The 26,039-nt window shown below is 30.5% G+C and overlaps 7 protein-coding genes across 14 annotated transcripts; 4 read left to right on the forward strand and 3 right to left on the reverse strand.

The window, feature by feature from the left end:
* Positions 1–1,104: 1,104 nt before the first annotated feature.
* On the forward strand, positions 1,105–9,872 carry LOC124497621 (uncharacterized). Of its 7 annotated transcripts, none has more exons than XM_075734353.1 (6): positions 1,105–1,837; positions 2,719–2,993; positions 6,223–7,642; positions 7,712–7,778; positions 7,856–8,074; positions 8,145–9,872. In XM_075734353.1, exons 3-6 carry the CDS (start codon positions 6,416–6,418, stop codon positions 8,414–8,416), a joined length of 1,785 nt encoding a protein of 594 aa, XP_075590468.1. In that variant the 5' UTR covers positions 1,105–1,837; positions 2,719–2,993; positions 6,223–6,415; the 3' UTR covers positions 8,417–9,872. The 7 variants fall into 7 exon arrangements, with proteins under 7 accessions (XP_075590468.1, XP_075590469.1, XP_075590467.1 ...); XM_075734354.1 differs by having other exon boundaries at positions 1,494–1,553; XM_075734352.1 differs by lacking the exon at positions 1,105–1,837 and adding an exon at positions 2,342–2,622.
* Positions 9,848–11,561, reverse strand: LOC124497709 (solute carrier family 35 member E2A). Of its 2 annotated transcripts, none has more exons than XM_047061386.2 (4): positions 11,175–11,521; positions 10,925–11,111; positions 10,340–10,855; positions 9,848–10,268 (listed from the first exon to the last, which is right to left on the reverse strand). In XM_047061386.2, the coding sequence occupies exons 1-4, from the start codon at positions 11,329–11,331 to the stop codon at positions 10,037–10,039; spliced, it is 1,092 nt and encodes a 363-aa protein (XP_046917342.2). In that variant the 5' UTR covers positions 11,332–11,521; the 3' UTR covers positions 9,848–10,036. The 2 variants fall into 2 exon arrangements, with proteins under 2 accessions (XP_046917342.2, XP_075590475.1); XM_075734360.1 differs by having other exon boundaries at positions 10,065–10,263; positions 11,175–11,561.
* Positions 11,562–11,639: 78 nt separating this feature from the next.
* Positions 11,640–14,085, forward strand: Alg3 (Alg3, alpha-1,3- mannosyltransferase). Its single transcript, XM_075734359.1, has 6 exons — positions 11,640–12,034; positions 12,110–12,521; positions 12,671–12,791; positions 12,913–13,288; positions 13,411–13,555; positions 13,817–14,085. The coding sequence occupies exons 1-6, from the start codon at positions 11,764–11,766 to the stop codon at positions 14,031–14,033; spliced, it is 1,542 nt and encodes a 513-aa protein (XP_075590474.1). The 5' UTR covers positions 11,640–11,763; the 3' UTR covers positions 14,034–14,085.
* Positions 14,086–15,793: 1,708 nt separating this feature from the next.
* On the forward strand, positions 15,794–17,972 carry AstC (Allatostatin C). The gene is made up of 3 exons (XM_075734362.1): positions 15,794–16,081; positions 16,594–16,864; positions 17,005–17,972. Exons 2-3 carry the CDS (start codon positions 16,595–16,597, stop codon positions 17,191–17,193), a joined length of 459 nt encoding a protein of 152 aa, XP_075590477.1. The 5' UTR covers positions 15,794–16,081; position 16,594; the 3' UTR covers positions 17,194–17,972.
* A 770-nt stretch (positions 17,973–18,742) lies between these two features.
* beta'COP (coatomer subunit beta') lies at positions 18,743–21,876 on the forward strand. The gene is made up of 3 exons (XM_047061281.2): positions 18,743–18,905; positions 18,995–20,673; positions 20,750–21,876. Exons 1-3 carry the CDS (start codon positions 18,903–18,905, stop codon positions 21,726–21,728), a joined length of 2,661 nt encoding a protein of 886 aa, XP_046917237.2. The 5' UTR covers positions 18,743–18,902; the 3' UTR covers positions 21,729–21,876.
* On the reverse strand, positions 21,849–23,232 carry LOC124497624 (mitochondrial import inner membrane translocase subunit TIM50-A). The gene has a single exon (XM_047061292.2). It carries the CDS (start codon positions 23,147–23,149, stop codon positions 21,932–21,934), a length of 1,218 nt encoding a protein of 405 aa, XP_046917248.2. The 5' UTR covers positions 23,150–23,232; the 3' UTR covers positions 21,849–21,931.
* An 81-nt stretch (positions 23,233–23,313) lies between these two features.
* On the reverse strand, positions 23,314–25,941 carry LOC124497619 (endoplasmic reticulum chaperone BiP). Its single transcript, XM_047061285.2, is given in 4 exon segments — positions 23,314–24,477; positions 24,479–25,116; positions 25,180–25,428; positions 25,503–25,941. Coding segments are annotated over 4 exon segments (2,010 nt in total). The 5' UTR covers positions 25,642–25,941; the 3' UTR covers positions 23,314–23,493.
* Positions 25,942–26,039: the final 98 nt, after the last annotated feature.

A 26,039-nucleotide genomic window follows, 5' to 3' on the forward strand; every position in this document is an offset into this window, starting at 1 on the left:
GCATCAATTTTTTTTTCGTTTTCAATTTTCAAAGAGATGATGGGCCAAAGAGAATCGTTTGTTCATCAAATGTTCATGACCTATGTACTTTGGGAGTGGCCGATATATAAAAACAAAAGGCAGGCCATTGTATGTATGTATGTCAGGATGTATACCAAGAATAGATATGGTCCAGAAATAGTAAATGATCAAAAAAAAAATGATTCATTGATTTTCAAAATGATCAACCAGTGTTATTTGTGTTGTGTGGTTATGATTGGAAACAAAAAAAAAACGTAGGTAGTAATTGAAATTGAAACAACATTCAATTTCAATGAAACCTAGTCATCAAGGAAAATAAAAAATGAGGAAATGGAAATGAGAAATTTGAAGGACCTCAATCAATACACACAGTGTTTTTGGTAAGTGTAGCATTTGATGTGCCCAACCAACATCAACACACACATCATCAAAACATTCTATGATTCCTCACGACATCTCGTCTCTCTCTCTCTCTCTTTTTCTAGGATTTTCAAATTACTTGCTTCGCCTCTCCCCTACGGCCTTATTAAACCACCACACAACGACAATCAAACCAAACCGCCACCACCACCACCACCACCACTACAATAAAGTTTTTTTTTTTGCTACTCTCAAAAAGCCAAAAAAAAACAACAACAACAACTGCTGAACAAGAAAAATGATGAAATGTGTATGAATGGGAATGAATTCGAACGGCAACCAAAGATCGCGCAAACATCGAGCTCGACCAACAACAACAACAACAATACACACACAGACACACAGACAAACAAACTAAATGTGGCCATTTAATTATGGCCACGACCAAAAAAAAAACACATAAAACTGGTACTAGCTAAATAACAATCGCACCATGGCGTTTGGTATAAGGCACCACCACCACCACCACCACCACAACAACAACCAAAATTAACAATCTTGAACGCATTATTATCCATCACATCAGCATTTTTTTTTTTTTTTTTTGGAAAAAAAAACATACACAAAAAGGAGACCAAACGCACGAACAAACGAAAAACGTATACGTATATATTATATATACACACACACGCAGAAATACAATCTAGCAAGCGTCAATATAACGTGTAAAAACGTTTTGTGTGTCTGTGTGTGTGTGTGTTGTGTATGTTTCAATAATAATGCTACGCTTGGAGAAAAAAAAAGGAACCAAGCAAGTTTCCCAAAAAAAAAAAAAAAAAAAAAATAGCGCCATTCAAATTCAAAAAAAAAAAATCCTATACATTCTTTTTCTCATTTTGTGTATACACTCCATCTGGCTCGATACATACACGATACACGCCAAAAAAAAAAAATAAAGACTTGGCACACATGATGTTCGAAATTTCAATTTTTTCTTTATGTGCAACAAAAAAAAAAAAAAAATTCGAATTCTTATTTTTTCCTTGGGCCCTTGATTATTTTTTGTTATAAAAATTGATTTTGTGTGTGTGTGACATATTGTGACAAGTTTTGTTTTTTGTTTTTTGCTTTTGTTATTTCATCATCATCATCATCACCATTCATCAAATAGGGTGGGTGGGTGTTGTTTTTCGTTTTGGTTTTTTTTTCTATCCATCTCTCAATTCTTCTGAGAAAAAAAAAGTGAAAATTGTCATCATCATCGATCATCGATTGATTGATCCACCATCGAATGATCAACATATATTTCGAATACATCATCACACACACACAAGTCTCCCGGTTTTTTTGTTGTTGTTGTTGTTGTTATTTGGTTTTTTTCCTTGCTCTTGTAATGTGTGTGGTTAGTTCTATTTGGTTTGTTGTATGTGAATGTGATGTTTTTGTTATTTGAATGGTATGTTGTTGTTGTTGTTAAAGTTTATTGGGCGACTTGATCAGGATGGATGACTAAAAAAAGTGACTTGGAGTATTGTTGTGTTTTGTGTATATCGACTCTTTTTTTTTCTCTAGCCAACGCCTTTACCTCGGCTTGGCTCGGTTTGTGTAATATCCTAGCTTTTTATTTCCATTTTATAATAAATGTTGTGGTGGTAGCCTAGGACTTCTCTCTCTCTCTGCTCCCTCACTTTTTATCTTTTTTTTTCTGTAAACGTATGTGGTATGTGTGTGTGTGTTATGTAGAATGACGCGATCATCGAGTATAGTAAAGGGAAAGAGGATCCGAAGGATCCCAGTGTATGTGTGTGTGTGTGTGTGTGTAAGTTTAGCCCATCATCATCATCATCATCATTACCAATAGCCGACACATATACACACAAATTATATACAGTAACAAAGAGCCTAGAAGGCGAAAGAATGTGTTTGTGTGTGTGTGTGTGTGTATCTATTTTTCTACAGCCAAAAGGAAAAAAAAAACCTGCGCTTGGTTCGATCTTGCGCGCTATTTTATATTTTTATATATCTCAAACAAATAGCTTGGTGGTATTCATTTATTTTTATTTTTATTTTTATTTTGGTTTTGGTTTGGGTTTGATTTTATGTTAAGTCTTGTTGAATGTTGTGTATGTATTTCGGTTTCGTTGTCGATGTATGTGAGCTCCAATTTTTGATCCGTAAAATTCGATCAAATGATTCTCTCACTTCTTGTGACCTTCGTCATTTGTCATCATCATTCGAATGGTTTGCCTTTGTTTTTGTTTTTGTTTTTTGTTTTTGGAACCCAAAAAAAAAATTACTAAAAAAGTGAATATTTTTTTTTCTATCTCATTCATACAGATTTTGTATTTTGGCAACGAATCCACTCAATCATTTCACAATTCTGGATCATTCAATCAATCACATAATCAACATTTGATTCGCCTTTTTATCATCAACAAAATAAACGTGTGTGTTTGTGTTCGATTTGTGTGTGTTTGTGCGCGTGATTCATCGATCACAATGATCCAATTTTCATTATGAATTATAATCAATATAAACATCACAAATGAATCAAATCAAATCAAATTAGTCAATCACCAATTGTGGGTATCGTTTTCTATTACATTTGCAATGTAAGTAATCTTGTATATTTATTCATTATTATTACACACATACGCACAGACAATTGAAAAAAAAATGTCACAAGACCAGAAATGAATACAAACAAAAGTCCTTTTTTTTATCCAAATGCAAAAAAAAAAAAAATTTGTGACCAAAGAAAATTGAAACATAAAAATGCCACGCCACATATACACACTTGAATGAACACACACACACACAGAGTGAGACTTGCAATCACACACACTCAATGGTAAAAAATAATCACATTATATATTACCTGCATAAATGCACACATACATACCACATACAGGTGCGGCACCATAGATTCAAATGCAATTCATTTTTTTTTTTTTGACTTGGTTGTAGTTTTTTTTTAAAAATATATTTGGACCAAACTGGCTCGATCCAAATGACAATTGTCTTATTGTCTGTCTTTTATATATGTACAAAAAAAATGTCATTGTTTCCACTGTGTGTGTGTGTCTGTCTGTCTCGTGTCTTGTGTTTGTTATTTATTTAGAACAAAATTGTGACAAATTTTTTTGTTTCTTCAAAATGAAAATGAAACATTTCAATTCATGTACCATTTGGCTATTTTTTTTCTTCTTCTGTCATTATTCACATAGGACACAAACAGGCACACAAGGTTCCAAAAGAAAAAAAAATTTTCATCTAAATACCACATTAATATTTAAAAACAAAAAAAAATTAAATTTCGTTTTTGGCGCTTGGATACACACACACACAAAAGGAAAAGCTCATGTTCCAAAACAACCATGTTGGTTTGGAACACACACACATACATGAATATACTTGCATGCAAACACATAGAGAGAGAGTATGTTAGTATGTTAACAGGTGTGTGTGTATTGCATCCTTCTAAAAAAAAATCCAAATATTTTCAATGAACATATAAAAAGCAAGAGAGAGAGAGAATGATTTTTTTTTTGAAAACATTTTTTCATTTTTAAATAAAAAGAGAAAAAGACTAATAAGTGTGTGTGTTTATTATTATGGTAGTATATATGGAAATTTTCAATGTCAAAACGAAAAAAAAAAAATTAACAAACGACTACTGTCCCTATCATGCGCGCGTGTTTAAATCTGTGTGTGGTACAATAATAATAAATAAGTATCTTGTGTGTATTTATATAGAAATATGATCTTTTTTTTTCTTCGTATTCTGAATATTTGGGCGCCATAGAATTATTGCTCAATTCATGAACGAAACACAAGTGGTAGAAATCCATTTATTAATGCCCCAAACTGCGTGCGTGTGTGTGTGTGTGTGTGTGTGCAAATCCCAAAAACAAAAAAAAAACAAGAAAATCCAATGAATGAATGTACCAAATAGGAAGAAAAAGAAAGAAAAAAAATAACAGCAAGAGGGAGCAAGATAGAAAGAAACTAGAGTGTTAATAATATGAAATGAACGTGTATATTATACATATAGGGAGCCCGATAAACATGGATTTTTTTTCTTGTTGTGTAACCTTCAAATAAAAAAAAATAACATGAAAAATCCAGCAATGAATGAAGAAAGAAATAATGAAACAAAAATGGCAAAACGTTCCGTTTCAACAATTGTTTTGAATTTTGGTTTCTTTTGTTTTGTTTTTTTTTTTTTTTTTGGTTGATTTGGTGTGTGTCTGAAGAATGGAATATATCTATCTCTATCTTATAGCCAAATAATAGTAGTAGCCCATTATATTCAACAAGAGTTAACTTTTTTTTTGCATTTAGTTAGTGTCATCGTTGAATAAGAAGAAGGAAAAAAAACTTGTTCCTGATCATCATCATCATCATGATCATCATTATTATTACCACCGCCATCAACCATCAACCATCAGCGTGAATCATGTGTATGGTTGAATAGGACACACTCCCTCCTTTCCTCCCCAAATAAATATACAAGATGCATCCCATCATTCCATCATCATCATCATCAGAAATCACTATCCATTCATTATTACAATACATAGAAACAGCCGTTGGCGTTGGTTAGTTGTTTTCTATTTAAAAATAATAATAATATCCCTCTTCTTCTTCTTCCAAAATGTTCGACAAGGTTCTTTTTCTTGTTTTTTTTTCATATAAAAAAATTCAAAAATCATTACCAAGAAAAAAAAACGGCGACAATTGTCTGTATGAATGTATCGCTGGTCTTTTTATTAGGCTCAAAGATTATTGATGGATTTAGCTTGCTCATTGTTTGGGGAGGGGGTTGGGAGTGGGCACGACACTAGACACACACACACATACAATAATGATCTTGGGGAAAAGGAGACAGGGGGTGACGCCTATCATTTTTTTCTTTTTTTTGGTCATTTATATGTGTGCTTGTGTATGACGCCTGGTGGATTCTCTTCCAGTGATGCACTGTTGAACATTTATGAGTTGTTGAATCTTTGTGTTTGTGTGTCTATTATTATGCTTATATATGGTATATATTGGTCCTAGATTTACACACACACACACATACGCTCGCGTACAAATAAAATTCTAACACTTATGTTTCTCAATTTAGCATCATTAGAATCATAAAAAAAAGAAAAAAATTTTCTATTTGTTGGCACATGCTTTATATATGTGTGTGTGTCTATACCGAAAACAACGACGACGACCAAACATGAATGTGATTCTAAAAAGAAGAAGAAGAAAAAAAACATAAAGCAATCTCGATTCTATTGCATCATTGAATCATCATCAAGAATCAAGAATATAATAATAATAAATAACTAACACAAATTTTGGACACACAAACACACACACTCAGTTTAGTCAGTATAATCAGTAGTAGTAGTAATAACAGTAGTGATGTATGATTGTTGATTTGGTGTTTTTTTTTATTTATTTGGTTTTGGTTCTTGTATGGTATGAACTGGATGATTTTTTGTTTTGTTTTGTTTTGTATTTGTATTGTATCCCCCACTAATCCCGAAATCAGAATATCTTTTTGTTCTGGATTGTACTGGTTTGTTTTTTCTTTGAAATTTTTTTTTGACCATTTTGTATTTGTTCAATGTGTCTCTGTATTTTGTATATGTAATGACGCCCACTTGTATGAATTTAATTAATTAATTAATTAAATTAAATTAAACTTGAAAAATTTTCATAAATTTCTAATAATTTTCTTTTCTTTTTCGTTTTTTTTTCTTCTCGTTTCGGTTTCGCTCCCAACAATGACAACAATAAAACACGTGTGTTATGCAATTGTGGAATACTTGGATCGCTATTCAGAAATGACTCGTAAAATTTTTTGATATACACATCCTTTTTATTTTGTAACTCGTCCGGTTTATTATTATCAATCAATTTCTTTTCTGGCAATCAAAAACAAAATTTTTTTTGGTGATTCGAAAACGAATTATATATATATTTTTGTATTGTATAATTTCCAAGAAAAAAAAAGAAGAAAAGGCAAATATAAATAATGGCTGCAATAAATCATCATTCAATAAGTCATCATCATCAACAACAGCAACAGCAATATTGTCTTAAATGGAATAGTTTCCATACAAATATGACCGATGGTTTTCAGAATATGTTGATACATGAAAATCTTGTCGATGTAACATTGGCCTGTGAAGGAGCATCAATCAAAGCACATAAAATGATATTGGCTACATGTAGTCCATATTTTCAGAATCTATTCATGACAAATCCATGTAAACATCCAATTGTCATATTGAAAGATGTAAAATTCAATGATTTAAAAGCAATTATTGATTTTATTTATAGTGGTGAAGTGAATATACCTCAAGATCAATTGAATTCATTATTAAAAACAGCTGAAACATTAAAAATAAAAGGTCTGGCGGATTTTGGTGATAATAAACAACAACAACAACAACATGCAACATCCAATATTGTTCATAATAATATCCTAAATAATAATAATAATCATCATCATCATACATCAATGTCTGTAAAGAATATTCTAAATGGTAATAATAATTCCTTATCATTATCATCATCCACATCATCATTAACACATCCATTGAATTATTCAGTAAATTCATTAAATAATTTGATGATGAATACGAAAAAAAGAAAAAAACAACGTACAACACCAACAACGAATATACAATATCCACAACAACAACAACAACAACAACAACATCCATTAATAACATTGAATAATAATAATAATCTAACAAGTGCAATCAATAATAGTCTACATCAAAATAATATCAAATTACAGAATGGTGGTAATAGTATAATGTTTAAGAATATTAATCCATTGATTAATGGATCATCAACGACTACACCGACGCCATCAAATGAAAATGGAAACATTTTAGCTACAGGTGGTGGTGGTGGTGGCGGTGATACAAGTGATGATGATACTGGCGGTAATGGTGGGAGTGGTAACAAAGATGATTGTGGTTCATCATCATCAAAATCCATATCGATTGATAAGAATTTTTCAACAATAACTCATTCACCTAATAATGTTAAAAATAGTGATAGTGGTATGACAACGAAAACATCAAATGGCAATTCTGAAAAAAATAATAACAATGTATATAATAATAACAACAACAACAACAACAACAACAACAACAACAATAATAATAATAATAATGAAAATGAACGTGAAGATTCAGAAGAATTTGAACCAACTAAACTATTGGAACAATCAATGTCAACGCCTGAGGTATATGTCATTTAATAGAATGTGTCTAGATGTGTTATGTTGTCATTAATTGGGTTTTTTTTTCTTTAGAATACCGGTTATTCACCTGAAAATAATACCGGTGATGCACAAAGCGGTGATGATGATGATGTTGAAGGTAAATACATTTTTGAAATCAAAATGATATTTTTTTTTTAATTAAATTTTTTCATTTTTTTTTCACTGAATCAACAGAAAGCAAATTTATGGATGATGAATATTCATCAAATAATTCAACAACCAATGATATGACAAACGTATTAGCAATGACCAATTTTGCAAATCAATTTGTAGTTCCTAATAATAATAATAATAACAATAACAACAACAACAACAACAATAATAATAATAACAACAACAATAACAACAATAACGTCTCTATTAATGGTAATGGTAATAATCGTTCAATTGAAGGTAAGTTTTTTTTGTAATCTTAAACAACGAGATTGATAATGGTTTTTTTTGTTTCAATCATTACCCATAGAATCGATAGTATCATTTGCTGAATATGAAACATTATTGGCTGAAATACAACAAAAAAATCTAACAACATGTCCAATTTGTTCGAAAGAATTTATCAAAAAATCCAAATTAATACGTCATTATCATACACATTTTAGTGATTTTAGGCCAAAATTTTCTTGTATATTTTGTGGAAAATTGTTCACCACACAGGATTGGTGTAAACGACATGCATTGAATTGTCAATTGAAACATTATCAAAACATGTCATCATTAGATATATTCAATGATTAGCAAAACATCGAATCGTCATCATCATCATCATTTATTGATTTGCCTAAAAAAAAAAATTTAAAGAGCTTACGCAACAACAACAACAACAACAAACGAACAATCAATGCAAAATTGAAAAACAACAACAACAACAAAACAAAATATATAAAAAAATTCTACTTTGATATACGATATATTTTTTCTAATTACCGAAATTTCAATCCATCCTATCATCATCATCAATTTCACCAAAGTCATTTTTTTTCTATACTAAACAAGAAAACAAAAAAAAACCATCCATGACACATCCACAACAATGGCCTTTCATATAAAGAGTTTCCTTAATTATTTAACCTGCCACTGTGTAATTGCTGTTGATCAATATATGTCCATCCTTTCATTCATTCATTCATCAATCGAAAAAAAACAGTATCTATTCAATTTGAGCCTTTCGTATCGCCACTCCCACCATTTTATATACAATTATTACAATACATACACCCACATTTTGCTACTATATCACTGTGGGTGCAATTGTTAAAATTTTTTTTGCCATCCATTGCAATCACACACACAATCCTATTATCATTATTATCCAGAAAACAAAACAAGAGAAAAAAAATTTGTAAATACCCACTTGATGAATAACCACACACACACACATACAGGGGGAAAAAAATTCATTCAAATCAAAACCAATCTTTTTCTGGATCAATTCATCTTTATCCGGTGTATTTTTTTTTTTTACATCTCGTCTCACATTCATTTGTATTTACCACCAACATAACGACCACCATATATTTTTTTTTGTTTTTCGTTTGTTTATTTGTTTGTTTGTTTATTTCATGTGTCTATCTGTCTGTTTTTTTTTCATTCTTCATTGTCATCGATGGCTTTCGGTTCATTTTTTTTTCACTTTGCATATAATTAATGGTGCATATATATACATATACATATATGATTTATTTGTTTCGGTGAAAATTATTTTCATTTTTTTTTCATATTACCATTTACGATATATATAAATGTGCATTATTATTGGGACAAAATCAAAATTTGTTCCTTGTAATTTTTCTGTTGTATTTTTCTCCCTCACAACAACAACAACAACAACAAATCAGATTTGTTGTTGTTTGCCCAATCAAAAAAAAAATCCCATCATCATCTTCAAAACAAGTGGTTCCTTAATTTTTCTACAACAACAACAACAAAATCATCAAATTATTTTTCGATCAAAATTTTTTAAATTTTTTTTAAAAAAATTCAAATTTTTCACCCACCCACACACACATACACACACACATATATAACAATAACAAATTCTGGTCGCTGTTGAACAACAACAACAACAACATTCATCTTAATCAAATTCAATTTCATCATTTTTTTTTTTATTGGGAAAAAAAAATTACTAATGTCCTTATAATTATGAATCTTTATATATAATTATTATTATATTCAACAGATTGTTTTATTATATTATTATTATTGATTATTGATACATATTTTTTATATATTAAAAAAAATATATACGATTTATACATTTTGTTTTCATCATCATCATCATCATCATTGTACCAAAGAAAAAATGTCGAAAAAATGATGGAATGAAACTTGTTGCTGCTTTTTTTTCTATAATCATCATACGGAATCAATTTGTTTGTAAATGAATGATGTTTGATCATCATGTTTCATTGATGAGACTAGTTGCTGCTGTTGTTGTTGTTGTTGTTGTTGTTGTATGGTTTTATTATAAACAATAACACCAATTATGACTAGTGTTGTGCCAAACCATGACATTAATGTAACTGGATTACCAAATACCAATACAGATAGCCATATTAATAAGGCACGTTTTACTGTATTTGCTACACTGTTGTTATAACAGGAGAGAAAAAAAAGTAAATTTTCACAAGAATTTTAGCCACAAAAAAAACCATTTACCTATGTGAAATTGGACTAATCATGTTGAGCAATGCATATTCAGTTAGTGTTTGTAAATGAAATGACAGGCCACATAATACATAATTGATACAAAGACCTAAATCTTGGCCTAGATTATCATCGAAATGCCAATCAAATCGTTGTGAAATAAAATAATAAAGATATGGTATCTGGAATACAATTGAATATACACTGGTGAATAATTGTATCTGATTTGCTTCATATTTATCCATTAATAATATTCGTTTACTCAATACATTCTGTGTACATTCGGATAGATTACCAAGTAATGCATATGCAAATCCAATTATATTGAAATGTATTTCATATGCTGAACATAATGATAGACCAATCATTATTGGCAGTAATGATAATGTGGTTTTTAATGAAATTTTTTCCCGTATAATCAATACCGAAATAACCATTGTAAACATTGGTGCTGAAGATTTAATCATTTCGGCAAATGAAACCGGTATATACCAGAGAGCCACCAGACCTAAAGCAACAGTTGATAATCTAAAACAATGATAAAAAAAAAGAATTTTTAGCAAAAACGAATTTAAAAAAAAATTCCATCATACAAACCGAAATGCTCCTATCAAAGCAAATTTAAATGGATTAACCAATAGATAATGTAATTGATGAAATGTACGTGATTTTAATTTATCATCATGGTCATTATCATCATTGAAAATGGTATGTGAAAAATATGAATGAAAACATTTTAGATATGTATAGCTTGCAATTGAACAGCAAAACAATTGAATGACACCTATAGATTTTATTGTGAATGAAAATTTGATTTAAAATGAATCCAATCAATATGAACACATACCCAAAAACATTGGATCACCATTCTGATATGATACAATATATTTATTTAGGAATAATGTTGTTGCACTAAATATAAACCATAACAATAGATAACGTATTAATCGACGATTAAAACCGAATAATAAATATTCAGTTTTATTGATCGTTATGGTGGTCATTTTGTTTCGATTGTTGTTGTTGTCGTCATTGGTCCATCAATAATAACCAGAATCGATTGCAATCGGTGTATACGTGTTTTTTTTTTTTTTTTTTTTTTTTTTAATCGTATCGTATCAAAGATTATTGTTTGTTTGTTTGTTTTATCAATGACAAATATTATAGCCACTTGTTATAAATCATGAGCTGTCAGAAAAAAAAATCCAGGATTGTCATACACAATGCACACACACAAACAATCGCGATACAATCTCATGAACGATCGATGGTGTTTTGTTTATATCCAACGTGGAGTTTTGTATACACGGACACAATCAGCTGATTGCTTGTTTACATTTGTGGTGTGTGTGTGTTATATTGTGATTCTCAATTCAAAATTTTTCATTCGAATTCATTCATAATTTATAATTTACATCATCACCTGCTGATTAATAATGGGTCCGATTCGAAATAAATCATCATCATCATCGTCATCGTCATCATCATCTATAAATCGTCATAACAATAATAATCATATGATGATGATGATGGGACAATCATTCATTTCGAATATAAAACATTTGGCCAATGAATTACAGGATTTTATTCAGAAAAAAATTTTTACATTTAAAATTTTTCATGAACAACAATGTTATCCAATTGTTTCATTGTTACTTTTATTGTTTGAAATTTTTTTAAATGTAATCATCATTCAAAGAGTTCGATGTAAGATGATGATCTTTTTTATTACATTACTCTACACAATTATCATTTTATAATTTACCCTTTTTTTCATTACAGATACTGAAATTGATTGGTCAACATATATGCAACAAGTTGAATGTTTTCTAAATGGTACACGTGATTATTCACAAATAACTGGTGCTACCGGACCAATTGTTTATCCGGCTGGCCATATTTATGTTTATACATTATTATATTGGCTAACTGATTATGGCCATAATATTTATCGTGCACAATATATATTTGCATCATTATATTTGATCACATTATTCATTGTATTTCGATTATATCGCCAATATTCAATGGCACCACCATATGTATTGTTATTCATGTGTCTTACATCATATCGTGTACATTCAATATATGTTTTACGATTATTCAATGATACTGTGGCCATATTATTACTATATCTATCATTATTATCATTCACTAGTGGCCATAAATGGATACGTGGATCGATACTGTATTCGTATGTTTTTGTTTTTTTTTCCATTTAAATAATGATCATGATGAATAATGGTTTTTTTCTCGTTTGCTTGTTTTTTTTTTTAATTACCTGAATCCAAAAAAAAAAAACTAAATTTCCTCTTTTCCATCAAAAAAAAAAAAACTATTTAGTTTAGCCGTATCGATCAAAATGAACATTTTACTTTTTGCTCCCGGTTTATTTCTATTATACAATGAATATCTAAACACATGGAATGTTATAAAAAATCTGATGATCTGTGCATTGGTTCAGGTAGAATCAAACTAGAATGATAACGAATTTTTTTTTTTGTTTTAAACAAAATTTTCCTTTGAATTTTTGTTTTTTCTTTTTCACACACACACACACACACACACACACACGATATGATCAGATCATATTAGCCGTTCCATTCATTGTGACATATCCAATTTCCTATATAAAAAATTCATTCAATTTAGGTCGGATATTTCTACATAAATGGACTGTCAACTATCGTTTCATGTCGGAACAGATTTTCATTCACAAAGGATTTCATTCGATTTTACTTATATTACATATAACCATTTTGTTCATCATATTTCATCAACGATGGATGAATTTGATTAAAAAAAAATTTTTTTCATTCAATAAAAATAACTTCGATAACAATGAAATGAATGAACATCAACAACAACAACAACAACAACAACGACAACAAAAACAGCGTCAAAACTTTCATCATCATGATCAACATCCGGATAATGGAACAAAACAAAAATTTGGACAACGTGAGTAAAACAGAAAAAACAAACAAACTTTTTCTTTATCTTTTTTTTTATTATATTCATGACTTTTTTTTTCTTTGTTATTATTGTTGTTCATTTTAAACGACATATATACACACACACAGACATTCTAATGACAATGTTTATTTCGAATTTCATTGGTATCGTATTTGCACGTTCATTACATTATCAATTTTACATTTGGTATTATCATTCATTACCATTTCTTTTATGGACAACATCAAATGGATCTAGTCATTCAATGACCAAGTAAGTTGAGAAAATTTACACCATACACACACACACACACACACACAAGAGAATCAAATAGAATAGAATCAATTCAATACACGAATTAAATTAATCAATCAATTAATTAATGAATGCAAAAAAATAGAAAAGAATAATTCGCTGTTTTTGATTCACTCTTTATATATATATCGATTTGATTTGATTTGATTGTAATTGGAATGTTTTTCTTTCTTTCTTTTTCATCTTCTTTTTTTTCTTGTAATTTACATACAAATTTAGCATTTGCATGCTGGGCCTAATCGAATTAGTATGGAATATATATCCAAGTACCATATGGAGTAGTATCATATTACATCTAGTACATCTAATAATATTGTATCGTTTGATTCGATGGTCGAATATCGATATTGTTGTTGAAATGACAACTACAAAGACTATGACCACCACCACTATCACCACCGGAACAATCAATAATGATGATAATAAAATTAAATGAATATAAAAAAAATGCCAAAAAAAAATTAAATTAAATAATTGTTACACATTATTGTACAGAATTTTTTTCTCATTCTCATTCTCTTTTTTTTTTTGTTTTGTTTTCAGCAAATGGCCATAATCATAAGACACACTCGCACACACAGAGTGAACAACAACAACAACAAAATAATGTCGATGATGATGATAATCCAGTTAAAATTATTGTTGTTGATATAATGTCATAGTTGATGATGATGATGATGATGATAATGTGTTTTTATCCACACACAAGACGATTCTAGAGAATTAAGCTATAGCCTAGAATCGGAAACTAATTTGATTTTTTTTTCCTCTCTCTCTCTCTCTCTCTCTCTCTTGCTTCTGTTTCTTTTACTATTTGCCAAGTTGTTGTCGTTGTTGTCGTTGTTGTTGTTGTTGTTGTTGTTGTTGTTGGATGTTCTATCTAGTAGTCCATTGTAGTTATTTCATTTTGATGGACAAACAAGTGGACAACAACAACAAAAAAAAATTAACCAAATAGAAAGCAAAAGATAATAATAATGATTTTCTAGTGTACACAAAATGACTGACTGACTGAATGACTGTGACAAGTGATGAGGACGTAACAATGTGTGATGTATATTTTTTGTTGTTGTTGTCATTGTTGTTGTTGTTTTTCATAGAACCAAAAAAAAAATTCGGTTATCTTTATAACAGTGTATTGTGTGATAATGTTTTTAGGAAGGAAATGTTTTTCTGTGTGCGTAGTTGAAATTTTAAGATTTCTCTCTCACTCTGTGTGTGTTTGATGATGATGATGATGATTATTATTTGTGGACATCTTTTTTTTCTTTACATTTCTCTAGGCAATTATCTTCTTTTTTTTTGCTGGATTGTCACACACACATACACATGGTAAATTGATCCATTTTTTTGGTCATTTCACATTATTTCATCAGTTTTTTTTCGCCATATGACATTTTATTCTCTATAGTAACTAGATTCTAGTTCAATCAACCATTAACATCACAATGGTTGGCATGTTTTTAAAATTTAAATTTAGAATTCAAATTTGACTGTTTTGATTGATTTGTGTAATAATAATAATAATAATGAAAAAAAATGCAAAATAGTTACAATGAATGACAACATCCGTCATTATTCACAAATGACGTTTTTTTCGGCGAAAAAAAAATGGACGTGAATTTTTTTTTCCTGTTTTCCACTAAAATGGATAATTTATCTTTTTTTTTTCTTATGAAATCTCAAACAAATGGCCATTCATGTCTTATACTGTTGTTGAAGAACGCTGAAGATGGAGAGAGAGAGAGAGAGAGAGAGAGAGAGAGAGAGAGAGAGAGAGAGAGAGAGAGAGAGAGAGAGAGAGAGAGAGAGAGAGAGAGAGAGAGAGAAAAGATTTTTCAGAATATAAAAAATGACCAAATGGAAATAAGAATATTCGAGATAAAGAATGATATGAAATGAAATGAAATTTTGTCACAATTACAGATGATGCATATTTATGTGCAAATTGAAATGGTTTTCTTTTTCTTTGTTATCGGAATAAATGAATGTGTGTGTGTGTGATGAATATAGCAAAAAAAAAATTCATGACGACACATGCTCAATTGCGTTTTTGTGTGTGTGTGCGTTCAAAATCTCTATATTCGTTATTACAATTACAAGTTTGACCAATTTTTTCTTTTTCTACCATTTTTGTCGTCGTCGTCGTCGTCGTTGTTGTTGTTGTAACAGTCGTATATAAACGGATGTTCATCTGTTTTGCATGATCAAATCATTGAAAAAAACCAATTCAATACGATACGATTTTGATGAAAATCAATCTCTCTTGTAACAACAACGACAGCTGAATTGAATAGGGAGTAAGAATATTTTCGAAAATTGGAAATCCAAAAAAAAAAAAAAACTTTCTTCTTCATGAATTAACAACAACAGAATTCATCATCATCATCAACGAAAACGTTCAAAAAAATTTTTCCCCGTTGAAAATCATCAACAGATCTCGAACAAACAACAACAGCGCCAAAAGAAAAAAAAGCCAGTCAGGTAAGCCAACTTTTTTTTAGGGTATCAGTGTGTGTGTGAGATTGCCAAATTCATTCATTCATATCCAATAATTCTCAATAATTGAACATTAATCGATAATAAATTAAGGAAAACAAAAGCGGAAAGCTTAAATATGGATTTATTGATTTCATTTTATTCGCATATTTTTTTCTTAATTCTGTTTTTGTTTTTTGTTTGTTTTTCAAATGAATTACTTGTAGCACATAGGAAGATTAACTGATAGATAGCTTTCTCTCGCAATGTTCAATTTCAATTTCAATTTCAATGATAAGGTCAAAGCTATGTGTGTGTGTGTGTGTTAAGCTTGATGAAATGAAATCTTATTGAATGATAAGCAAGCGATAAATATGAAAAAGAAAACAATTTGATGACATTGAATTTTCGTAAACATTTTGTGTTTTTTTTTGTATTTATCTCTCTTCACTTTTTCTTCCTCTTTTTCTTCTTTATCTCTTTTTTTTCATTCATTCCATTGCATATGATTCAAATAGAATGGCAATGAATAATCAACAACAACATTCAACAAAGATTACCATGACAATAACATCGACAATGACAATCATTTGGCTATTATCAACAATTATTTTATCAATCAAATTACAATCGATTGATGCTGCAGCTATTATTGGTCAACAACAACAACAATCATCAGCCAGTTCGGAAAAATTTCAATCTGATCAATCAGATATTATTGATCAAATGGCTAGATTAACATCACCATCAAATACATCACCATTTGCAACATCATTACGATCCAATATGGTAAATATTTTTATGAATTGAATTCTTTTAAATCCAGAATTAATCCTTTAATATAATGGAAAAATGATTAATTTTGTACGTTTTATATGGAAACCCCCTACCAACATTCGAAAAAAATTCAAAAAAAAAAAAAAAAATAGGACTCAATGGTAAACAATGAACTAGATGTTGATGGTACCAATCATATCATATTAAATAGATTATTCAACATGTTGGAAAGAAAAAAATTACCACCAAATTGGATGATCCATCAGGCATTGCTTTCCGGTCAACATAAACGACAGATACGTTATCAACAATGTTATTTCAATCCTATTTCCTGTTTTTAATGCCATACACACACAAACACACACACACATACAAAACAAAACCTTTGAACAAACACATAAATGATGATAGAAAGTATTATTAGTTAATTAGTGAACATACACAAGAATATAATGAATGAATATTCCAGACACACACACACACAGAAAAAAAACAACACATAGACATTTATTTCATGTAGTGATCAATTAATTTAATATAAATGTGTGTGTGTGTCAACGAATAACAACAAAATACAGAATTCCAATTGTCAACCATCATCATCAACAACAACAACAACAAAAAAACAATATGAATTGATTACATTTCATTATCATCATCACATGATTATTATTGTTATTATTATTCTTTGATGATCTAATTTGATTTTGATCATTTTTATTCTTTAAATTTCTGTTTTCTGTTTTTGAACCAAAAAAAAAAAAAAAATTCACATCATTTCAACATCATCATTACCATATTCATTGATCATTGTCATTCGATTGGCTATAACAACAATATGAATCGAATCAATTTCGTTCATTTTGATAATTGTCTCTGTTGTTGTCGTTGTTGTTGTTGGCGACAACAATGAAGATAACAAAAACGACACATTATCACGTTTGTTGTGTATGAATGAATGAATGAATGAATGAAAATGAAGAAAAAAAAAACAAGAAAAAATTTTCCTGATGAGCGTTTTTTGTTGTTGTTGTTGTTGTTGATTTAAATTGAAAATTTTCTTTTTTTTCGTTGTTATTACAAATCATTAAAATTGAATATTGATCATCATCATCATCATTGGCACATATCGTTCTCTGTTTATTTTATTGTTTTATTTCAACGATTTTCGAGAATTTTTTTTTTTTGCTGTTTGCAAACTAATTTTAGAATTCTTCGATATACTCATCGATAATAATTCTATGTGTATTCGAGATTTGTTTAAAATGTTCACAATGATGACATTTCATCAGAATCAAACATTGGGTGAACGGGAAATTTTTTTTAAACGGAAATAGAAAAAAAATGATTTCCAGTTTTAAATTCTGTCATTTTTTGGTCATTCGCGAATTTTTGTTTTTTTTTTGTAATCGAAATGTGAAACATTTGAAAAACAGCCATGACAGAATGAAAATTGAATGTGTGAGTGAATGAATGAAACTTATTTTTTTTCCACTTTGTTCAGTGATTGATTGATTTCATTCGATTGTATACGAATCCGGTCGCTCAATCGCGAATTGTTGTGGGTGCAAATTCTTTTTTTTTCTTCCAAAAATTGAATAGTTTGAAATAAGATTTTCATTTTTTTTCACTTTTAACTTTTTTGTTGTTGTTGTTGTTGTTGATGTTCTGTAGTGAATGTAGAATTGATTTTTTTGAATCAAAAAAAAAGAACATTCACGATAAAGGATATTTCTAAGGATTCTTTCATTACTTTAGTTCATGAATGATTGGGTTGTGGAAATCTGTGATTTTTTTTTTGGTCAAAATATCTGTATTCATATTCTTTGAATTAAATGGACGACTATTTTCATCATATCAATATGCAAGAGTCGAAATGGCTTTCGTATGTTTTTTTTTTTTTTGGCTATTCATTTTGAACACGTCACGTCACACAAAACACACACACACTGTCATCAGTTGTTGATGATATACAGAATTTTATTTGGTCAATAGATTTGGATTGGTTTTTTTTCATTCGGATTCTAACTGACCAGAATTCATTATTGAAATGGTAAGTTTTGATTGAAATGATAATTTTTATTTTTATTTTACAATATTAAATGGCAATAAATTCTATTCTCTATTCAAATTATTCATTAGCCATTAAAATTAGATGTTCGTCGTAAATTATTGGCCCATTCGGATCGTGTAAAATGTGTGGATCTACATCCAGTTGAACCATGGCTATTATGTGGCCTATACAGTGGCCAGGTTCATATTTGGAATTATGAAACATCACAGCTATTGAAATCATTTGAAATTTGTGATGTGCCGGTACGTGCTTCGAAATTCATACCAACTAAAAATTGGATCGTCACCGGTGCCGATGATATGCAAGTACGAGTATATAATTATAATACATTGGAAAAAGTATATACATTCGATGCTCATTCTGATTATATACGTTCGATTGTCGTACATCCATCACAACCATATATATTGACATCAAGTGATGACATGCTCATCAAATTATGGAATTGGGAGAAAAATTGGGCCTGTACACAGGTATTCGAAGGCCATACACATTATGTAATGCAGATTGTTATCAATCCCAAAGATAATAATACATTTGCTAGTGCATCATTAGATCGTACGGTCAAAGTATGGCAATTGGGTTCAAATTCAGCCAATTTTACATTGGATGGTCATGAAAAAGGTGTCAACTGTGTGGATTATTGTCATAGTAGTGATAAACCATATCTGATTTCTGGTGCCGATGATCGTTTGGTGAAAATCTGGGATTATCAAACAAAAACTTGTGTTCAAACATTGGATGGCCATATACAAAATGTTGTTGCCGTTTCATTTCATCCAGAGTTACCGATTTTTATGAGTGGTTCCGAAGATGGTACTGTACGTGTATGGCATTTAAACACTTATCGTTTGGAGAATACATTAAACTATGGCCTAGAACGTGCATGGACAATTTCCTGTTTGAAAGGCTCGAATACTGTGGCCATTGGTTATGATATCGGTAGTTTAGTGATAAAACTAGGCCGAGAAGAACCAGCCATGTCTATGGATAGTTCGGGTAAAATTGTATGGGCAAAACATTCCGAATTACAACAAGCAAATATTCGAACAATAACCGATTCGGAAGAGATTAAAGATGGTAATATTCTTCCTTTAAGTGTTAAAGATATGGGCAGTTGTGAAATATATCCACAAACAATTTCACATAATTCAAATGGTCGTTTTGTTGTTGTATGTGGTGATGGTGAATACATTATCTATACGGCATTGACATTACGAAACAAAAGTTTTGGTTCAGCCCAGGAATTTGTTTGGGCACAGGATTCATCGGAATATGCTGTTCGTGAGAATAATTCGACTATAAAAATATTTAAAAACTTTAAAGAACGACAATCATTTAAACCGGACTATAGTGCTGATGGAATTTTCGGTGGATTTATGCTTGGCATAAAATCACCACTAGGTCTATCGTTTTATGAATGGGATTCATTGGAATTAATTAGACGTATTGAAATTCAACCGAAAAATGTTTATTGGTCTGAAAATGGTGAATTGGTGGCCATATGTTCAGAGGATTCATTTTATATTTTACATTATAATGCTGATGCTGTGGTAACAGCTCGTGAAAAAAAATCCGATACAATTACCGAAGATGGTATTGAAGATGCATTCGATGTTATTGGTGATATTTCAGAGGCTGTTAAAACCGGACTATGGGTTGGTGATTGTTTTATCTATACGAATAATGTGAATCGATTGAATTATTTTGTCGGCGGTGAAATCGTTACCATTGCCCATATGGACAGGTATGTTGAATACAATTTTGATGAATTTTTGTTAAATTCTCATTTTTCTTTACCACCCCCCAAATACACACACTAGACCAATGTATTTACTCGGCTATATTTCACGTGAAAATCGTCTTTATTTGGGCGATAAAGAGCTGAATGTAGTTTCGTATTGTTTATTATTACCGGTATTGGAATATCAAACGGCCGTAATGCGAGATGATTTTGAAACTGCAGATAAAATTCTACCATCAATACCGAAAGAACAACGTACTCGTGTAGCACATTTTCTAGAAAAACAAGGCTATAAAGGACAGGCATTGGCCGTATCCACTGATCCTGAACATCGATTCGATTTAGCATTACAATTGAAAGATACAAAAATTGCTTATGAATTAGCTGTCGAAGCACAAAATGATATGAAATGGAAACAATTGGCCAAATTGGCAACATCATTATGTGAATTTGAATTAGCTCAACAATGTTTCAGTAATGCACAGGATTATTCGGCACTGTTATTGTTAGCCACATCATCGGGCAATGTTTCAATGGTTAAAAAGCTAAATGAAATGTCACATGAAAATAGTGTACATAATGTTGCCTTTTTATGTTCATTTATATTGGGTGATGTACAAAAAGCATTGGAAATATTGATTGAAACGAATCGATTACCAGAAGCTGCATTTTTTGCACGTTCATATGTTCCATCACAAGTATCACGTGTGCTTAAACTTTGGAAAGATAATCCAAAAGTAAAAAATGATCGATCCGTACAAGCATTAGCCGATCCAATTGAATATCCGAATTTATTTCCAAATTATCAAAATGCATTGAAAACGGAAAAATATTTTAATCAAAAAAAACAAACAATTTCAGCTTGTCATTATGCCACCATTGCCAGCCAAGAACGTAATCTAATTGAAGAAATGTTACAATGTAATGATTTTATTGATGATGATGATCATGATGTAAATGAACCGAAATTAAATGGTAATGTCGATGCTATCATTGGTAATCAGATGAATTCATTGAACATTGGTGATGATGATGATGATGATGACGACGACGAATGAATCAATTTTGATCACCAGAGAAATTATTATAAATCAAAAAAAAAAAAATTTTACTTCAATTTTTTTTTACCATTATCATTATTATTATGCAAATTCATTAAATATACTGTATAGAAAAACTTTTTGAATAAAAAAAAAATTGCATGAATTTTATTTATTTATTATTTTCTTTTGCATTACAAATTGATGATTGTTTTTGATGATCATTTTGATTTTAATACATTCATCAAAAATGATTTATAAACAGGTGCATTCTGTTGTTTTTGTGCTTCTTTCTCTTTTTCCTGTTCGGCTAGTTTACGTTGATTTTCACGAAACACTTCCAATGGATTATCGAATTGTGTATAATAACGTATTACATCACGTACATCATCCACTTTTTCATTAGCTATGGCCATTAAAAAATCTGCCAGATCATATAATGTACGATCATCTGTTTTTCCTTTCCATTTCGGTAATGTTAAACAATTATCACGATTCAATTGACATGTTTTCGAATCCCAATCGATATGGATGACTTTTTTTAGATCACGATTTAAACGATTTAAATCTTTTATATGTATACCATCTTCATAACGGGTAGAATCACGAAATAATCGATACATAATATAACCATTTGGATCCAAACTATTCAATAATGGAAATGCAGTCATACCCTGTTCATGGGTATAGATGACAATCTCAAAATTAGTTGATGTAGCCAATTTATGTAGAAAATAATCGACCATAGGTCGTTTTTTAAAACGCCATCCTGTTTTATATGTCCATTCTGGATTCACAAGAACACCGGTCATTTCTAGTACCAATGTATATGGCGGCTGATAATATGGATGCGGTAATGGTGGTGGCAATAATAATTCCCGTGATGGTTCTTTAATAATCTTTTCATAATGTGTCAATGTATTCCATGCTCTTGATGCATATTGTATAACAAACGGTAATTCACTAAATTCATCTGGAATAACATTACCATCTTCATCACGTTTTGGTGCACCCCATGTAAAGAATGCATATAATGCTGAACCAGAAAATGTGATCAACATTCCAAGTAATGTATATTTAGTGAATTTTTTCTGTCGTTTACGTTGTTTTTCTTTTTCTGCTTCTTCATCACCTTGTGATTGTTGCTGCTGCTGTTGTTGTTGTGGATGTGAATCTTTATTATTATTATTATTAAAATTCGATGATGATGATGATGATGATGACAAAAATCGATAACGATTTATTAGGCTACCATTTATCGGTGAAAGCGGTGATGATGATGATGATAATGTTGATAATGATGCAACAAGATTACATTGTTCAATTGAAATAATTTTTGAATATGATCTTATATTAAACGTATCGGATAATGAAAATGATGATCGTGATTTTCCCAATATATTCGTATAATAACGAATCGATGACAGTTTGGTCAGCATTTTTAAATTTTTCTTGAAAAATTTTCAAATCAAATTCAATGAATTCATGCCATATGATGATTATGATAAAAAAAAAAAATATGCACATGAATCACATTTAATTATTATCACACACATGTTCGATTCATTACCATTCATAAAGATTGTTACAAAATTTATCTACGTTTGGTTTATTTGGAAATTTATTTTTAAGAAATTTTAATCTGAATTATAATAAATTAAAATTAAACAATTATAATAATAATAATTATCATCATCATCATCATTTAATGGTAGAAATTGTTTTATACAAATACAATAAAAAAAAATATTTACAACACATCTAATATGGGCACCAAGAAAGCTTAAAGTTCATCTTTATCGCTTGCATCCGGTCTTGGTTCTTCACCACCAGCAGCATCACCACCACCGCTGCTTGCATATAATTTAGCAATAATCGGTTGTACAGTATCTTCCAATTGTTTTTTCTGTGCTTTAAATTCTTCAACATCAGCTTCACTATTCGAATCTAACCATTTGATTGCTTCATCAATAGCTTTTTCCATTGTTGATTTATCATCATCATTCAGTTTTCCACCCAATTTTTCTTTATCACCCATTTGGTTTTTCAATGAATATGCATATGATTCCAATTCATTTTTAGCTTCAACACGTTCTTTGATCTTTTTGTCTTCATCGGAAAATTTTTCTGCCTCTTTGATCATTCGTTCAATATCTTCCGGTGTTAATCGATTGTGATCGTTGGTGATGGTAATTTTTTCCTTGTTACCAGTTCCTTTATCTTCGGCCGTCACTTTGAGAATACCATTTACATCGATTTCGAATGTGACTTCAATTTGTGGAACACCACGAGGAGCAGGTGGAATACCAGTCAAATCAAATTTGCCCAACAAATGGTTATCTTTGGTCATTGGTCGTTCACCTTCGTATACTTGGATCGTGACAGTATGTTGATTATCTGAGGCAGTCGAGAAAATTTGCGATTTTTTGGTTGGAATCACAGTGTTTCTTGGAATCAATTTAGTCATGACACCACCAACAGTTTCGATACCCATGGTCAAAGGATTAACATCCAACAATACCAATTCACCAGTGTTCTCTTCACCAGACAACACACCAGCTTGGACGGCAGCGCCATAAGCTACAGCTTCATCGGGATTAATGCCACGGGTTGGTTCTTTTCCATTGAAGAATTCTTTGACTAATTGTTGGATTTTCGGAATTCGAGTAGAACCGCCAACCAATACGATTTCATCGATATCTTTCTTTTGCAAATCTGAATCTTCCAATACTTTTTGTACAGGTTTCAATGTTGATCGGAACAAAGTCCATGTTCAATTCTTCAAACTTGGCACGAGTAAGAACTTCACTAAAGTCTTCACCTTCGAACATTGATTCGATTTCAATTCGAGCTTGATGGGCACCACTGAGTGTACGTTTGGCTTTTTCAACTTCACGTCTCAATTTCTGGACGGCTCGGTTATCACTTCGAATATCTTTGCCGGTCTTTTTCTTGTACAATTTGATGAAATGTTCCATTACTCGTTGATCAAAATCTTCACCACCAAGATGAGTATCACCATTTGTAGCGACTACTTCGAACACGCCATTATCGATAGTGAGCAAAGATACATCAAAAGTACCACCACCAAGATCGAACACAAGGATATTTTTTTCACCTTCTTTTTTGTCCAAACCGTAAGCAATGGCAGCGGCAGTAGGCTCGTTGATGATTCGCATTACATTCAATCCAGCAATCGTACCGGCATCTTTTGTGGCTTGACGTTGAGCATCATTGAAATAGGCTGGAACTGTAACGACTGCATGTGTGACCTTCTTGCCCAGATATGCTTCAGCCGTTTCCTTCATTTTAGTCAATACCATTGCACTGATTTCTTCCGGTGCAAAAACTTTTGTGCCAGATCCAGTTTCAACTTTAATATGAGGTTTGGCATTCTTTTCAACCACTACAAACAACAACGATAAAAGACACGTCAGCATTACATTTCCTTTTATAGCATTCAACTCACCTTTGAATGGGAAAAATTTAATATCAGATTGTACAGTTGAATCACCCCATTCACGACCAATCAAACGTTTAACATCGAACACAGTGTTCTCTGGATTACTGGTCAATTGATTTTTAGCCGCATCACCAATTAAACGTTCACCTTCAGCAGTGAATGCCACATATGATGGTGTGATACGATTACCCTGATCATTTGGAATGATTTCCACTCGGCCATTTTTAAATACACCCACACATGAATATGTTGTACCTATATTAATAATTGGATCATTATTTATCATTGGAAACAAAAAAAAATCAAACATTTCACCATTCAAAACTTACCTAAATCAATACCAATAACTGTACCAACATCTTGTTTATCATCTTTGGCCAAAACATTACAGACAAAAGTAATGGCCAAATACAACAAAAATATATTGGCCATTGGATGACGTATATTTCTCATATTAATCATATTCATCAAAAAAAAAACAAACAAACAGAAAACAGAATATTCACAGAGAGATGTAATATCGGATGAAATTTAAAAAAAAAAGTTCAAAAAGAAAAAGAATCAAAAAATTTCAGTCGATTTTGATGATGATTATAACAAATTTCGTGGCCAAAAAATTGAAACTTGAAATTTTTTTAAACGATATTTGAAACATACGAATTACAAATAAAAAAAAATTGAATTGAATGATTGTGTGAATACATGAGGCAAAGCTATTTATATAAGCAACAAATACTGCCGTGTCTCATTTTGATTGGCTATTGAATGTATGTGGCATTTTTTGATTGGCTAGATTCAAAAAAAAAAAAAAAAAAAAAAAAAAACGTACACGCACTAGCAGTATGTGCGATGGCGCTGTCATTAAA

The sequence above is a fragment of the Dermatophagoides farinae genome, chromosome 9, assembly GCF_024713945.1.
Source record: "Dermatophagoides farinae isolate YC_2012a chromosome 9, ASM2471394v1, whole genome shotgun sequence".
Taxonomy (NCBI): Eukaryota; Metazoa; Arthropoda; class Arachnida; order Sarcoptiformes; family Pyroglyphidae; genus Dermatophagoides; species Dermatophagoides farinae.

Bases quoted from the DNA above. Each gene is read 5' to 3' on its own strand.
- LOC124497709 (XM_047061386.2), bottom strand. From the start codon at position 11,331: ATGACCACCATAACGATCAATAAAACTGAATATTTATTATTCGGTTTT. The intron at 10,856-10,924 runs GTTTGTATGATG...TCATTGTTTTAG, and splicing joins GCTTTGATAGGAGCATTTCG to ATTATCAACTGTTGCTTTAG. The intron at 10,269-10,339 runs GTAAATGGTTTT...TTATAACAACAG, and splicing joins ATTAGTCCAATTTCACATAG to TGTAGCAAATACAGTAAAAC.
- AstC (XM_075734362.1), top strand. From the start codon at position 16,595: ATGGCAATGAATAATCAACAACAACATTCAACAAAGATTACCATGACA. The intron at 16,865-17,004 runs GTAAATATTTTT...AAAAAAAAATAG, and splicing joins CATCATTACGATCCAATATG to GACTCAATGGTAAACAATGA.
- LOC124497624 (XM_047061292.2), bottom strand. From the start codon at position 23,149: ATGCTGACCAAACTGTCATCGATTCGTTATTATACGAATATATTGGGA.
- LOC124497621 (XM_075734353.1), top strand. From the start codon at position 6,416: ATGGCTGCAATAAATCATCATTCAATAAGTCATCATCATCAACAACAG. The intron at 7,779-7,855 runs GTAAATACATTT...CTGAATCAACAG, and splicing joins TGATGATGATGATGTTGAAG to AAAGCAAATTTATGGATGAT. The intron at 8,075-8,144 runs GTAAGTTTTTTT...CATTACCCATAG, and splicing joins TAATAATCGTTCAATTGAAG to AATCGATAGTATCATTTGCT.
- Alg3 (XM_075734359.1), top strand. From the start codon at position 11,764: ATGGGTCCGATTCGAAATAAATCATCATCATCATCGTCATCGTCATCA. The intron at 12,035-12,109 runs GTAAGATGATGA...TTTTCATTACAG, and splicing joins CATCATTCAAAGAGTTCGAT to ATACTGAAATTGATTGGTCA. The intron at 13,289-13,410 runs GTGAGTAAAACA...ACACACACACAG, and splicing joins AAAACAAAAATTTGGACAAC to ACATTCTAATGACAATGTTT.
- beta'COP (XM_047061281.2), top strand. The intron at 20,674-20,749 runs GTATGTTGAATA...TACACACACTAG, and splicing joins ACCATTGCCCATATGGACAG to ACCAATGTATTTACTCGGCT.